Source organism: Salvia splendens, chromosome 5 (assembly GCF_004379255.2).
Source record: "Salvia splendens isolate huo1 chromosome 5, SspV2, whole genome shotgun sequence".
In the NCBI taxonomy this organism is placed as follows: Eukaryota; Viridiplantae; Streptophyta; class Magnoliopsida; order Lamiales; family Lamiaceae; genus Salvia; species Salvia splendens.
Window position 1 is genome coordinate 10,537,255 of NC_056036.1, and position 16,020 is coordinate 10,553,274.

At 40.3% G+C, this 16,020-nt stretch overlaps 2 protein-coding genes and 1 long non-coding RNA gene across 3 annotated transcripts; all 3 read left to right on the top strand.

Annotated features, from left to right (window-relative positions):
• The first annotated feature begins 7,991 nt into the window (after positions 1-7,991).
• LOC121803779 lies at positions 7,992-8,363 on the top strand. The gene has a single exon (XM_042203387.1). The coding sequence runs from the start codon at positions 7,992-7,994 to the stop codon at positions 8,361-8,363; it is 372 nt and encodes a 123-aa protein (XP_042059321.1).
• A 1,586-nt stretch (positions 8,364-9,949) lies between these two features.
• On the top strand, positions 9,950-11,521 carry LOC121803674. Its single transcript, XR_006051098.1, has 3 exons — positions 9,950-10,171; positions 10,250-10,313; positions 11,468-11,521. It is a non-coding gene; the product is annotated as an uncharacterized LOC121803674 (long non-coding RNA).
• A 3,019-nt stretch (positions 11,522-14,540) lies between these two features.
• Positions 14,541-15,128, top strand: LOC121803780. The gene has a single exon (XM_042203388.1). It carries the CDS (start codon positions 14,541-14,543, stop codon positions 15,126-15,128), a length of 588 nt encoding a protein of 195 aa, XP_042059322.1.
• The last annotated feature ends 892 nt before the right edge of the window (positions 15,129-16,020 follow it).

Below are 16,020 nucleotides of genomic sequence, written 5' to 3' on the forward strand. Positions count from 1 at the left end.
TCGGGTGGATAACGGGGGTTATCCACGAAGTAATCATACATTAAACGTTGGTGAGCACCGACGTGGTCTCGTGGGATTGTCCGCCGATGAGTAATGGTGCGAGGGATCGGATCCTCCGCATCCTCCGTCTCCTCCGCCAAACGGGCCGCTACATCCTGTTGCACCTGTTGAATCAGAGCATTCCAGTTGTCTCTCCACAAATTGTTCATTTCCGACCCCAAATTGTAGTGAGAGAAATTTGTATAGATGTTGTGTTTGAATGGTGTGAAAATAATGAATGGAGTGGGGTGTATTTATAGGTGAATTGAAATGTAAAAAAAAAATAAAAAATTCGCGCCGAATAGCTGCGGCTTCTTCCTCGTTACACTATAGGCGCCGCGCCTATAGGCGCGGCTATCCCGCGTCCGCCGCCTCCCTCCCCCCTCGCCGCGTCCACCTCCGGGGCGGACAACTCCGCCACTATAAGGCGCCCCGCTTCCGCCCCGCTTCCGCCCCAAACGCGGCTATAGCAGCGGGCGTGTTATAGTGGATGCTCTTAGGATTTCGATTTAAGTTCCGTGTTCAATTAAATCAAGTAAAGTCCACTTTTTTTTTTGCGAGAAGTCAAGTGATATCCCATATGTATTTGATTATGTGTCTCAATTTTTTTATTTTGATCCATTTCATATTAATTGTCCCTTTTTATTTTTATCATTTTTTTATAGTGGACTCACTCACATTTAATTATAAAACTAATATATAAAAGTAGACTCACGTCCACTCATATTTTTTAAAACTCATACCAGGTCAAAGTGAGACATATATTGCAGGGACAGAGGGAGTTTAAAGAATGTGATTTTGACATGACATACAAAATAATTTTTGTTCTCACGTCAATATTATTATTATTACAGAAATTAAGTTCTTCCATGTAAATTTCAAATAATCTCGGATTGAAACTTGAGAAAAAAATTGAAACAAAGTAAGAAAGATTACAGTAGAGAAAGATAACAAAATATAAAAGAGAAAATGTATTAATTATTATTATATATAGAAATAACTCAATCATGGTGGAATATCTCAAAATTGAAAAAAACGACTTAACTATGGTGGAACATCTCAAAATTGTAAAATGGCTCAATTATGGTAGGAGAATGGAAGGAGTGAGCATTACATTAGCCGAGACTTAAAATATGGGCAAAGCCTACATTTCGCCTTAAAGATCAGGTGAGTTTAACGGTATCGATATCTTCTCCACTTACCACCAACTGATTTTTCTCGTCAATCTCGAACGTCACTGATTCAACCCCTACGAATTCATCAAACAAATATATTCATGATTTGGTATTTTATCACGATTTTCTATATACGAACATAGAGTAGAAGGATTTTAACAGATAAAAAGTGCATCGACCTCTGGAGTAAACTTGAGATGATGAGATGAAAACAGAGGAAAATTAGTAAATACTACTGATTAAATTAGCTTTGGAAACTACTGCAATCTCCATTGCCTTTTTCCCTAATTTAGCAGTAGAAATGCGTCTCTTCCAAATGATATCGTTAAGGGAAAATGTGCTTCAACATATAAATCACAATCTTTAAAGGCTTCGGCATACACTTCCTCCCATCCAAACACACCTTAATAACAATCTTCTGTTGTTATACAAAAAAAATACAACTCATAAAGATTTTTTTATAAATTAAACACAGATAAGATGAAATAATTGAAGTAAACTATTATCTTCTGTTGAACATCGATCCGAATTACAACCAAAACCACAAATGAAATAAATGTGTGTTATGATAATCTCCTCCGCAGCAACTACAGCCATCGCCACCACAGCAGCAACCCGGCTGGACTTGAACCACCGTTTCAGCAAGCTGTAGGCCATCCAGAACGACCATGTTGCCGTCCTTATCGCCTGTTTGTGGCCTTCCGTTTTGCTGCTGAGCGTCGTCGCGGCGGCTACAAGCGCTCATTTAGCAAACTACGAACACAACCACAATTGCGCCACACAGGATTGCTATGGCGGCGCCTGAATCCATCCCATTCCCTCCTCCTTCCGTGTTAGTGTTACTACTATAAATTCAAAACAATTAATTAAAGATATACTAGTAAGTACTCCTCCGACATGAATTTTCGAATATTCAATGATAATAATAAAGATTATAATTTTTTCAGCGTTAAAACAACGTTGTCTCTCAAACGTTATGACTCGACGCAGTAATAGTTCAAAATTAGGATGTAGTAGTATCATTCTTTTAGTAACATCATTCTAGGAAATTATGCAAGGCCTGTATTTGCTGCTTGAGGATTAAATTAGGATGGCACTTCCGTCGTTTGCCCTGCTCTTTCCACTACTTAAATTCCAATTAAGTCATTATCTTGGACGATTAAGAGATAAAAAATTGTACAGCTAATTCAAAGCCAAATTTAACCAGTAAACTATCGTGGGAATCAAATCGATATAATTAAAGTAGAAAACGCGGTTCAGTGTCGATAATGTTTTGTCGTGAATATCGTATTAAGTTGTCGGTTTTTGGGGATTCTATCAATAAACTAGCGTAGCGGTCTTGATCTCAATTTCTCTTTAATCCTCCGCAATTTAGCGGTTATTTTATCATCTAATATTATTATTATATTATTTTGTTTTAACAGATAAAAGTAGTACTATAAAGATTAAATGTGACATTTGGAGATTTAAGAATAAGAGAGGGAACCATCGAGGGATTTAAGAAATTACTCCCTCCGTCCCAGATAATTTGTTCGATTTTTTCATTTCGGTCCGTCCCATATAATTTGTCCCATTTAACTTTTTACCATTTTTTGTAGTGGACCTAATATTCCACTAACTTATTCCTACTCACATTTTATTATAAAACTAATATATAAAAGTAGGACCTACATTGCACTAACTTTTTCAACTCACTTTTCATTACATTTCTTAAAATACGTGCCTGGTCAAAGTGAGATGAATTATCCCGGACGGAAAGAGTAATTTTTTTAAAGATTAAAGTAGAGAGAGAAAAGTAATAGAGTGAATAAAGTAAAAGTGATGAAAAGAGATCAAAGTAAGGGAGGAAATAATATTTTTGCCAAAAAAGAAAATGACTCTAACTACTTTAGAACAAATAAATTAAAGATGAATACGACTTAAATATCTTTGGACGAAGTGAGTATATGTCCAAGGTGAAAAACTTTCTAGTCCTAGGAAAACTATTCCCAATTGATTTGATGTTTGAACTAAATAGTAAGTTGATCGACAATCCGACATAACTAAATCAAAATTGAGCGATTTGATTTATAACCGCGTATTTTGGCATAGGAGTATAAAACGGTTGGAATAAAGATTAGATAAATCAACAAAAAATCAATATAGCCAAATTAAGAGCATCTCCAATGGCGGACGTCCGGTCGGACGTCCGCGATGGGCGACCGGGACGTCCGCCATTGTGGCGTCGAAGGTCGGATACGGACGTCCCGTGAGGACGTCGGGTGTCCTCGGACGTGCGGGCGACGGGCGGGCGGACGTCCGCCATTGTGGAGTGGGTCGGACGTCCGGCAATAATTTTTTTTTTAAAACTCTATATATACGGCTCGTTGAACTTCATTTCATTCACACCATGTATTTTTCTTTTTTTGAATGACTATGTATTTTGTTTTTTTCTAACTATGTTTTTTTTATGTTTTATGACTATGTATTTTTGCCCGTATTTTGCTTTCCCGTATTTCGTGTCAAAATTATAATTCCGTTTTTACGTAATTACATTATTGTGATTTTTTTATTGCGGGAAGTCCTAGTGGGAAGGGCGGATTGTGCAGGGGATGTCCTAGTGACGTGGCAGTGGGATGGGAAGTCCTAGTGACGTGGCAGAAGGTGTTTTTGGGATGTCCTAGTGGATGTCCGAGTGGGACATCCGTCCACTGGAGATGCTCTAAGGAAAGATGCATATTAGAGAATAAAGTAAATATTTAGCCTTTGTTGACTTGTGTTTTAAATTAGGGATGTCAATCCAATCCGAAATTTAAGGATCAACCCGAATAGTCAGGTAAAATTAGTGGTTTAGGGTTGTAATTTTGTAACCCGAATATAAAACGGGCTAAGCGGATTAGCCCGAATGGGTTGGCGGGTTAAACGGGTCCGCCTGAAAGGTTGCAACTTTTAATTAAAAAATTTTAAGTTTTAGGGGATTTTATATTTTTGAATTTCACGTGTCACAATCATTAGTCTTCTTCAATCTCAATTCTACACCTTTTCACTCGATCTCACACTATCAACTTTCAAGTTCCATCTTGACAAATTATTCCATTGTCTCATCATCTGCCACTATTGTCTAACCACCGCCAAAGCCAATCAAGATAAAATTAAGAACTAACCCATCGAAATCTCAATATATTTATCATTTTAATAATATTCATGTAAGATATGATTTTTAATTTTCATAAAGAATTAATTATGAACAATGCCAAAATAATGACATGAACATAAACTTTAATTCAAATTGATTGATTAAATTTTGATTTATCTTTGTTTATATTGTATTGATCAAAATGAAAGACTTCTCTCCAACTATTATTGAAGAAAACTATGAAATTTGAAGATTTTATATGATTGTAAAAGTAAGAAGAAAAAAATATCTAAAATTTGATACGAGAGATTATTTTCGAAAGTTTTGAGGCCGAATAGACCGATAGGTGATAAACTCATATTTTTAGTGTTGTGATTAGTATGTTGATGTGCATAATTGTTGAGTTTTTGTGCCCAAAATGGTTATTTCCAGCCAATTACTATATGTTTTGGAGTTCACGTGTTCGTTGAGTGTTTTAGGCAAAAACATGTGAAATTGAGAGAAAAAGGAGATCACCCGGCCGGGTGAATAGATTGTGAATAATGGTACCCAGTCAGGTGGCATCACAAGCCTTGAAGGATTCCAGAAAGTGGCAAACAAGTCCTACCCGACCGGGTGAATTTACAGTACAACAATTGTACCCGACCGGGTAGTCTGCTAAAGCATGGCGATTTCAAGAAAGTTTCACCCGGCCGGGTGATTTTACCGTGGATTAATTCTACCCAGCCGGGTTCGTCAATCTGGCATTTTTCAAAGCTGAAAACGCGATTTTTAGAATAGGGGATTAAGAGGGAAGATTTAGGTCAATTCGACTAATTCTCTACCCGCCGCAAACACACACACTCTCTCTCTAAAGAACTCTTGAAAGAAGATTGAAGATTCAAGCTTCAATTCCTCCGCCAATTGTAATTCGTATCATGATTTCCACTGTTTTTCATAGTTTTGATTTATTTTCTACCATGAACATGAGTAGCTAAACTTTTCATGCAGAATTCTTGGTGAAGATGCATTGATTCATAGTGTTAATCCAATTGACTTCATTTTTATCTTGCTCTTGCAATTATTTGAATTATTCATGTGCTTTTTTCTATCAATTGTTTGATCACCAATTGGGAGTGTTTGGGTTTCTTAGAGTAATCGGGAGATGACATATTTAATCTTGAAAGAGGAATAATTCAATAAAACTCGGGAGAGTTGAGATTCTGAGTGGGATCTTTAATCTAATCAAACTGTTGGGAGTTAGATCTTAGAATTAGAAGGGGACTTCAATTGTTACACTTAATTTACAGATTTCTCACCTCGGGAGGGGGTTTAATCTACAATTGTGATTGATTCAACAATTCTGGAGACTTTAAATGGTAAATCGGTTTCAATTGGGTTAGGCAATGAGTTGTGCATCGGATCCTTGAATTCTGCATATTTCTCTATCATTTTCTACAACTTGCTTAATTGCTTTCTTATTTAATTGCTTTATTTCTATCTCTGAATTTATATGCTTTTAGTAGTTGTTAGTTTCAAAACCAAAATTCTTGATCGTCTGGATAGTAGTTGAAATTTGTTCATGGTACTTAGGTGTACACTTGCGGGTATACGATATACAAGACTTGCTTGCTATTTGCTACGATAACCCCGTACACTTACGGGTATTATTTGGGTAAAATAAAGTTGAGTCAAGTTTTTGGCGCCATTGCCGGGGACAATTTTTGTGTTATATAGCTTAATATCGTGATGATAATCAAGATTACTACTTCAGACATTACTACTTTATTTTTCTTTTAATTTTTCGAGTTCTCACATTTGTGTTTCTTGTTCAGGTGTATGCACACACGTTCTAAAGGCTTTCCTCTAGAACCTTTCGACCCTGAGATCGAAGCATCGAACCGGAAGAGGAACGCATATAAGTGACTCACGCTGAAAATTCAAGCTTCTTTGCCTAACCGCATAGGAGCATATTCGCCTAACCGCATAGGAGGGATCTTTCACCTATTCGATCACCAGTTCAGGACCATATTCAGTTTGATCTCGATTCTCCTATTCTGATGGAGAACGAAGAGGGTAACAACGAGGGTAACAACGGTCCGCCACCCCCTCCTCCCACTAATGCCGAGCTTCTACAACAGCTGGAGGAGTTGTGTCGACAAGTCAATCGAAGACTGGGGGTGCTTGTGTAGAATCAGTATGCCTACCAGGGAGTGGCAAACCCACCTGTCTATAACAACATCGCTGCCAATAATTTTGAGCTGAAGAGATGACTAATTCAGATGGCAGAGAACATTGCTTTTAGGAGAAAATCCTCAGATGATCCTAACAAGCATATCACCAAGTTCATTCAGATCTGCAACACGACAAAGATGAATGAAGTGACAGGTGATCAGATCCGACTGCGAATGTTTCCCTTTTCCTTAGAGGATTCAGCAAAGGATTGGCCAGAGAGTTTGGAGTCGGGGTCTATTAGAACAAGGGATGCTATGGTAAACAAGTTTTTGGAGAAGTTCTACCCTCCTAGCGAGGCTATTAAGAGGCAACAAGAGATCATTGCCTTTCAGATGACTCCTGCTGAAAACATTAGAGAAGCATGGGGATGGTTCAAAGCCTTGATGAAACAGTGTCCCAACCATGGATTAACCCCGATAGTTCAAATCATTACATTCTTCAAGGGGTGTGTGCCTGAAGCACAACGGGAGTTGAATTTGAGCTCAGGTGGTAATCTTATCAAGAAATGAGTGAATGGAGCTATGGAAGTGATTGAGGAGCTCGCGTCTAATGACGAATGATGGAGTAACGAGAGGAGTAAGGTGCATAGGGTGGCGCCCACTACAGATCATGATCCAATGAGCGCCCTATCCGACAAGTTGGATGCTTTGAGCATCAAATTTGACTGCATGGCAATAGGGCAACCTTCTCAAGAGCCCCAAGGAAGTGTTGAAGATGTAAACTACGTGCATCAAGAAGGCAACAACAGGTACTATAATAACCCCCGCCCCAACTATCAGGGTGGAGGCTATAATCAGTACGGGAACAAGGGGCATCCCAATCTCTCTTATGGGAACCCCAATAATGCTCTGCAACCACCCACGGGGTTCACAGTAACTGATGGGATGGTTAATGATCCAAAGAAGATTACCACCGAGGACACACTCAAGTCCTTTATGCTACAGACCAACAGAATCATGGAGTAGAACAACCAAAGGAAGGAGAAGGTTGAAACAGACGTGCAAGGTATGGCCACTCATACGAAGAACATTGACATACATATCAACTAGATTTCCCAAACTGTAAGTACTAATACTCAACCGGGAAAATTCCCTTCAAACATCATCATCAATCCCAAGGACTGCAAAGCTGTACAGTTGCAGAGTGGAACGAGCTATGAGGGACCTTCAATGCCATCAGAGAATGAGGGGAGAGTAGCAGAAAAGATTGTTGAAGATGAGGAGTTAGTCGAGGAAGATGAAACAGATACCGTACAGATTACTACTCCACCTAAGGAGAACATGGTTCCACCTCCACCTACACCACCTACAACTCACACTCCCACTGAAGTGAGGATTCCTTATCCTCAACATGTGCAGAAGAAGAAGTCGGATGCATAGTTTTCAAGGTTCTTGGACATATTCAGGAAAGTGCATATAAACATCCCATTGGTGGAGGCATTACAGCAGATGCCCATCTATGTCAAGTTTCTGAAGGATGTGGTCTCCAACAAGAGGAGATGGATGGAGTATGAGACGATGAATCTGACTGAAAGCTGCAGCGCCATTATTCAGAAGAAGCTGCCAGCTAAACTGAAGGATCCAAAAAGTTTTACCATCTCTTGCATAGTAGGAGATTTTCAAGAAGGGAGATCTCTATGTGATCTAGGGGCGAGCATCAATTTGATGTCTTATTCGTTCTTCCAGAAATGGAAGATTGGAATGCTCAGGCCCACTACAATATCACTGCAGATGGCTGACAGAACAATGTCGTACCCTAAGGGAATTGTGGAGGACATACTTGTCAAAGTCGGGGAATTATTTTTCCAGCCGACTTTGTAGTACTTGACATGGAGGAAGATAAACACGTCACACTCCTTCTAGGCAGACCCTTCTTAGCTACAAGGAGATCACTGATTGATGTGCACAAAGGAGAACTCACTCTCCGACTGAACGATGAGAGTATCACATTCTCCATCTATGATGCAATGCAGAGATATGATGACGAGGATGCTTGGAGGTTTAGGCAATGCAACATGATAGAAGTGATCGATGATTGCGTGAGGGAGGTGGCCCATGCTATCTCTTATCAAGACAGATTGGAGCGATGCCTATCGCAGTATTTACTGGCTTCAGACAATCTGCAAGTGTCTGAGCTTATTGAGGATCTACTTCACTTTGTGGGAGCTCTTAATTCTGGTGTAGAGATTCCAAGAAGGAACAATAAATTTCTATCTCTCAAAGATCCGACGGATGAGGAAGAAAAAGAAGAGAAGAAAGAGGAACTTAAGTCGTTGCCTACACACCTCAAGTATGCATTTCTTGGAGAGAATGAGACATATCCGATAATTGTCTCTTCATAACTAACTCCTACTGAACTCGATAAACTGCTGCGAGTACTTAGGGTGGTTTATTTCGGACCTCAAGGGGATCAGCCCTACGGTCTGCATGCACAGAATTCTATTAGAAGAAGGGTCCAAGCCTAAAGCTCAGAATCAAAGAAGGCTCAACCCGATAATGCAGAATGTAGTGAGAAAGGAGGTACTGAAGTGGTTGAAAGCCGGGATCATATATGCTATCTCTGACAGTGATTGGGTGGGCCCCACCCAAGTTGTAGCCAAGAAGGGTGGAATGACTGTGTTTCAAGGTGGCAATGATGAGATGATAGCCACTAGATTGGTGACAGGATGACGAGTTTGTATAGACTACCGAACACTCAATGCAGCCACGAGCGAGGACCATTTCCCACTCCCGTTTATTGACCAAATGCTCGACAGATTGGGGGGATATGAGTACTACTGCTTCCTTGATGGCTATTCTGGATACAATCAGATCTTGATCTCTCCAGAAGACCAATACAAATAGGCCTTTATTTGTCCGTATGGTGTCTATGCTTTTCGGAGGATGTCTTTTGGGCTGTGCAACGTCCCTGCCACATTTCAGAGATGTATGATGTCTATCTTTCATGACATGGTGGAAGATATCATGGAAGTCTTCATGGATGACTTCTCGGTCTTCGGATCCTCGTATGACCACTGCTTGGATACTCTGACTAGAGTATTGCTGTAACGCCCCACTTTTTGGACCCTAATTTGTGAACCCGAAAGTACTTGTTTTAATGATATTATTTTCGCGAATTCGTGAATTGATTATTGGTGGATTAATTGTTGTTGGACTAGAAACTGTGAAACAATGACTGCGCGAATTTAATTAATTCCTGTCCGTGAGGAATATTTATTGGACTCAATTCCGTGTTGGATCCGATAAATTAAATAAATAATATGAAAATCTAGTCCGTGATAAATAAATTGCGGACTGCACAATTTAAAATAAAATACAATGGACCGCGAATTAAACAAATTTAATTTAAGATTCTACGCAGATATTCCTCCTCCGTGAAAGGATATCCTTCCTCCGTAATCTGCAAACAAATACCAGATAAATGCAAATTAATTCAAAAATTAAAAAAAAAGAAATATTCGAATCCCCTTCCTCAACCCACGTTGAAAAAAACGCTACCTCTCTCCCCAAATCTCTCCCATATCTGTAACCCCCTCCCTTCTATAATATTCACGACAAGATCATCCTCCTTCCTATTCATTCTCTGCAATCAAGAAACCAAGACCCATTCTCCTCAACGTCAATTCAAGGTAAACAATTTCCATGTTGATTTGTATCTAAATTCTCTCCGGCTTCAGAATCTAACATTAAATCGTTGCTTCCGGCAGTAACCAAATCCTCCAGCTTCAAGAACCATTTTTTTTTCTCCTCAACCTCCGTCTGCAATTGAAGGTAACCACCTCTCCCATCCAAATATCAATTTCAATTTTTACTACTGCATCCATATACTTTTCATCCTACGGATGCCACAATCCGCGATACCTCCTAACCGAAGGAGTCGAAGCAAAACTAAGCTAAAGAAACAATCTTTAACTCACGAAATCAAAAAAAGAACTTACCTTTCGGAGTAAATCGGGGTCTTGCGGGGAGAGTCGGGTTAGTGTCGGAGGCGTCGGGTCTGTTTCGGGTTGGTTTCGGGGCTGCGCGATGTCGTTTCGGAGGCTGCCGGAGCAGGCGCGGTATTGGCTGGAGCAGCGACGACGGCGAAGGCGAAGCTGGGGCTGGCGTCGCAGCTTCTCACGAAGGCGCGACGACGGGTGGCGGACCGAGAGCTGCTGGTGGCAGCAGTGGCGTCGCGTCCCCGGCAGCGACGGCGGCGGATCCTGGCGACGAGGAGCAGCGGTGCGGTCGGCAACAGCTCTTCCCGACGGTACAGTGGCGAGCTCCGTGCGGTCTGCAGCGACGATGGCGACGTCCTCCGGCGAGTCGCGGGCTCTGAACTGGAATTGAGTCGGAAGAGGTGTCGAGCTCTGCAAATTTCCGTCGAGAGAGAAAGAGAGATAGGGAGAGAGAGGAAAAAATGGCGTGTAGATGATGGGGTGTGATTTGGGCTCACTTCAGTTTTGGGCCTCATTAATTAGAACTTGGTGAATTATTAAAGGTGGGTTCCATTTAAATTGTTGGGGCTTCTTAATTAAATTGGAGATATAAGGTGATGAAATAATTAAGTTTTGGGCCGATAATTAATTGGGGTGAACTTTTTAAATAAATCCTTGAATTGATATTTAAATTAAATGTGGGGAATTACTTAATTAATTTCGGAATATTTCAGCGAATGAATAATTATTTCCTAAGTCCGAAATAAATATAATTCGAGGGAAAGTGGTTGCGTTAAGTTAATTATACACTTTTATAATTTTGGGGATTTTATTTCGATATCATTAAGAAATACGAGGAGCCAACGGTGGAAATTAGGGGCGTAAACGGCCGCCGAATAATCGAAAACCGAAATAAACCGAGATAGAAGACTTTGCTTAGGATGCATGCATTTTTAGTTACTTGTTTGAAACAATGTGTTGATTTATCTATTATATAAATTGTTAAAGGTGAATCATCGCAAGGGAATCGTGATCGCAAGGGAAAGAAAGTAATTTCAATTTAAGCACTCGAGGTGGGCTTTCTTTTAAATAAGGACAACGTCCTAAATATTTTATCGATGGAAATGAAACTGTATTTATCATGCCGTGATTTGTGTTTTAACGTGCCTATCTGATATGGCTATGTGCCATTGTTATATAAATCGAATTCGGGTCCTTGTAGGGCCGCAAACCCTACTTGGACTAGTGTACACCTATGGTAGATCGTGTGCTAGCGTACGGGCTGGCCAGTCTAGTGGCTTGGTTTGTGGCCACATTCCAAGTCATGTATTGGCAGATATGGCTAACGTCTATGGGAAAATGACTGATCAGTCGACTTTTACTATGGGAAAATGATTTTAGTGCCTCGGGCCTTTCTAAAGCTAAACCCCGACGGTTACTTAAGTATGGCATGATAAAATACCAATTTTTATTTAAAATGTTTTCGGCATGAGCCCATTGAGTATTCTTATAGTACTCAGCCCAGCATGTGTTTTCCCTATGTGCAGGTTGAGCGGCGACGAGGATGTGGTGGTGTTGGGAAAGTGAACTTAATATATTATTGATGTCTTTGAACCTTGAGTGTCGTTGTGTCTTCACACATGACGTTACTCTTTCTCTTGGTCGTTTCCGCTGTGACGTGTCGTTTAATTATGATTTATTTGTGCCGACAACTTTAATTGTTAGGGTAATGGATATTCTGAATTTCTTGTTGGATAATATTAAACTCTTGGTTATTTATTTGGATATTAATTGTTGGTCCAACTTGTACTGAAACCCTAATTCTTTTCGTCTTTCTATTTAATTCTTTTAATCACGATCGCCCGTATTTATTAACCCTAAGGGCGGTCGTGACAGTTTGGTATCAGAGCCTCAGTTTCTTTCCGCTCTGGACCCAAGAGTCTTTTGGATTCAAAACCTATCCTTGAATTAATTGGCTAAAGTGTTAAACCTCGAAGGCTCAACACCACAACTCGTCACGCCCAACCACGAAAGAAGCGGTTAGAATATATTGGCGATTTTTTTAAAATGAATTACCGAAAATTTTTAAATTCGGTGGGAAAATGGTTCCTTGCAAAAATGGCAATTCTGGGCCTATTGGAATATTAAAGTGAATGCTATGGCTTTTGGAAAATGTTGTGATCATATGGGATGTGAGACACTATGGGAGAATGTGATTGAAGGTGTTGATTGTTATGGATATTGAAGTGTGAAAATGAATCGCATGCTTGAGACGGGGACTTGTTATTACATGTTTGAACTGCGAATTTAATTTGAAGAACATATATGTTGAATACTTGAACGGCGAAAATTCTAATGCATATTTTGTTGAAATCATATGATTTTGGAACTATGAAACGCAAACTATGACGCGTGTGTAGTTGCAATTACGTGATTGTGGTAGATAGATGGACATGAATTGCATGATTTATGAAATGTGATTCCATGGGCGACGGATTGATTGAGTTACTATTTTAAATATTAATATAAGCTGGATGAAATGCTATGGAATGCCAAATGGTTTATATGGATAAACATGTTTGACTGTGCAATGTATAAATGACGTTTTATGTGATAGTACATGATTGATGAAATACTATAGAATCAATATGAAAGTGAAATGTTGAATTTTGAACCTTGTTGCAAACGTAGAACCCATATGAAGCTTGAATTAAGCAACGATCGAATATGTGTTGAAGTATGAGACTATGAACTATGTCTGGAAAACATAAAGTGCCTAAGAAGTATGCTAAGCTGAACGTGCTCGAACATAGTTGTAAACTGATAACTACAATATCACTTTCCTGAGTGATAGGACAAATGAAAACATATACTTCGAACTAGACGTATTATTATAGCTGCCTATTGTTTCTGTGGATGATAAGGACAAAAAGAAAGGAAATTTCTAACGAGATCAGGACAAGAAGAAATGTTAGGTGATGTATCCTTACAACGACGAGAAATTGTGCATGCCATCAGATAAAGTGAAGGCAATCGTGCATAACATGCTAATGCGACGACGCGTTACAAATAAGACAACACTTATGACACGTTAAGGCCGAGAGGGTTATTACCATGTTTTAATGAGCATGACCGCGAGGGCGTGCCAAAAATAATATGAAGGTGTGATCTTCAAGGACAACTAATGGTTGTAACGACACCGAGAGTCTTGACCTAGAATCTAGAGTTTTCGAGAACGCTTCTATTATCTTCGGAAAATGACGGAGTGCCACCTTTGTAGCTAGAATGGATGAAATTAATTACAGTACTTACTTGGATTCTCATAAATTTCTTTCTATGAAGCTCCTTGACAATGATATTCTTTTCGTACGTTTAAAACTTTTGGTTTACCTGCAATTTGCAAGTGATGCATCACTGTTTCCTTTTAACGAAAGTAGTGACTCATTCTTATTCCTCTTGAGTCATTGTCGGAGCCATTCTAATCAAGGGAAATTTCAGTAGTGTTCCTCATGTTGAAACCCGTTTTGATCCAAGTAAGACTGTAAAATAGTTTTCTAAATTCTTGATACAAGACTCTCAAGGAAGACAATGACTCGATCTCTGCAAACACAATATGAGGAATGGGTTTCGAGAGACTGATACAAAATGGTACACCAACAACACCAGGAGTCGAATATTTTTGCATCCATGCTTAGTTGTAGCAAGCAGCCAAAGAATCGAACGTTACGTCATACCAGACATTAGGTCTTGAGAAACAAAAGTCGAGAGAAGTCGTGTACATCAAATGATCACGTTTTGCGGCTCAGAATTTATGTAAGTGGTTGATCAAGGGAGATACGCATAACAACTGAGAGTCGGAGTATTAAGGTCGTCGCATGAGATCATCACTGTACGATAGTATTGGAATGAAAGTACGAGCACCCTGATAGATTATGATATACGAACGAAGGTCGTAGATGAGAGAAAATCGTCCAGCAAGTGGCGAAATTGAATCAACTAAAATGGAAAATAATCGAAAGGAGAAACGCATGCAAGCACCATCACCATCACCTCCTCCACCTAAGCCAGAATGGCATATTGAATGGTTTTGCTAAAGCAAAATCCTCCTATCTTCGATGGGATAGGAGAGCCAGCAAAGGCCGAGACTTGGATATGCGCTTTGGAGCGTATTATCACAGTTCTGATGTGCAACGATGAGGAACGAATGACTTGTGTGACCTATGGGTCAGCCGACATCTGGTGGGATACCAAGATGAAGACTACGCCACGAGATCAAGTGGGTAGAATGACTTGGGAGAACTTTAAGGAGGAGATATATATCAAGTACGTACCAACGAGCTACCGAAAAGCAAAGGCGGCTGAGTTTTACAACTTAACCCAAGGGCGCATGTCGGTGACTGAATATGACCGCACCTTCCGCGATATGACCCAGTATGCGCTGGATCAGGTTGACACAGATGAGAAACTGGCCGAGAAGTTCCGTGAAGGGTTGAGACATGAGATAAGAATGTCATTAGCTAGCCGTGAGAGACTTACATACGCGGAAGCATTGGCCCTTGAACTAGACGTTGAGGCAGCTATGCCCAAGGAGAGAGTAACGGAGAACACTACACTGGCACTGCCTCCACCAAATTATTCTCGAGAGAAGAGAAAGTGGGATGAAAAATAAGGCTCCCTAGGAAAATAAGGGATACCAGCCCACCCAAAACCGACCACAGTATGGGGATAGGAAAAAATTTCTCTAACCAGAGGGGTGACTTCCGACCCAGACCACCACAATGCAATGTGTGCTCCAGGTACCATTTTGGAGAGTGGAGAGTGTAGAGTGCAGAAAACTACCAAGTGCTTTAACGGTGGGGGAAATGACCACTTCTCTAGAGAGTGTCCGAGCAAGAATGCGGGGATGGGGTCAAGGCAGAACAATCAAGGATTCCGTCAGCAGTCGAGGGCACTACCGGCTGAACTAAGGATGAATCGTGATCAATCTCCGCGACAACAACAACCTAACCGCCCAAGACTTCCCTCCTAGGCTAGAGCTTATGCGCTGAGTTCTAGACAAACCAAGACTGAACAAGGGAGTCACGAGAGTGGAAATTTGGCAGAACTATGTGTGGACACATTAAGTTGCCTGCTAATAAATCTGAACATAAGATGATGGTGACCTCACCAGTGGGAGGGGTAATAGAGATTTCTCGAACATGCTCGAACATAGAAATTTCCATGGGAGAACTTAGGCTAGTCGCGCACAACTTACAAGTTATGGCCATGAAGGATATCGATGTAATCTTAGGAATGGATTGGTTGGCTGCGAGTTTTGCTACCATCCGATGTAAGGAGAGACAAACATCATTACAAGCCCCTGGAAAGGATCCAATCGTGTATCACGGGATCACGATGAACAGAAAAACGTTTATCATCTCCGCACTCCAAGTCACTACGATGTAGAGAAAAGAGCGTCCTGCCTATCTGGTCTATCTACAAGAAGATGAGAAGGAGGAAAGGAAAGTGGAGGATGTCGCTGTGGTACGAGAATTTCCAGACGTCTTTCCTGAAGCGTTACC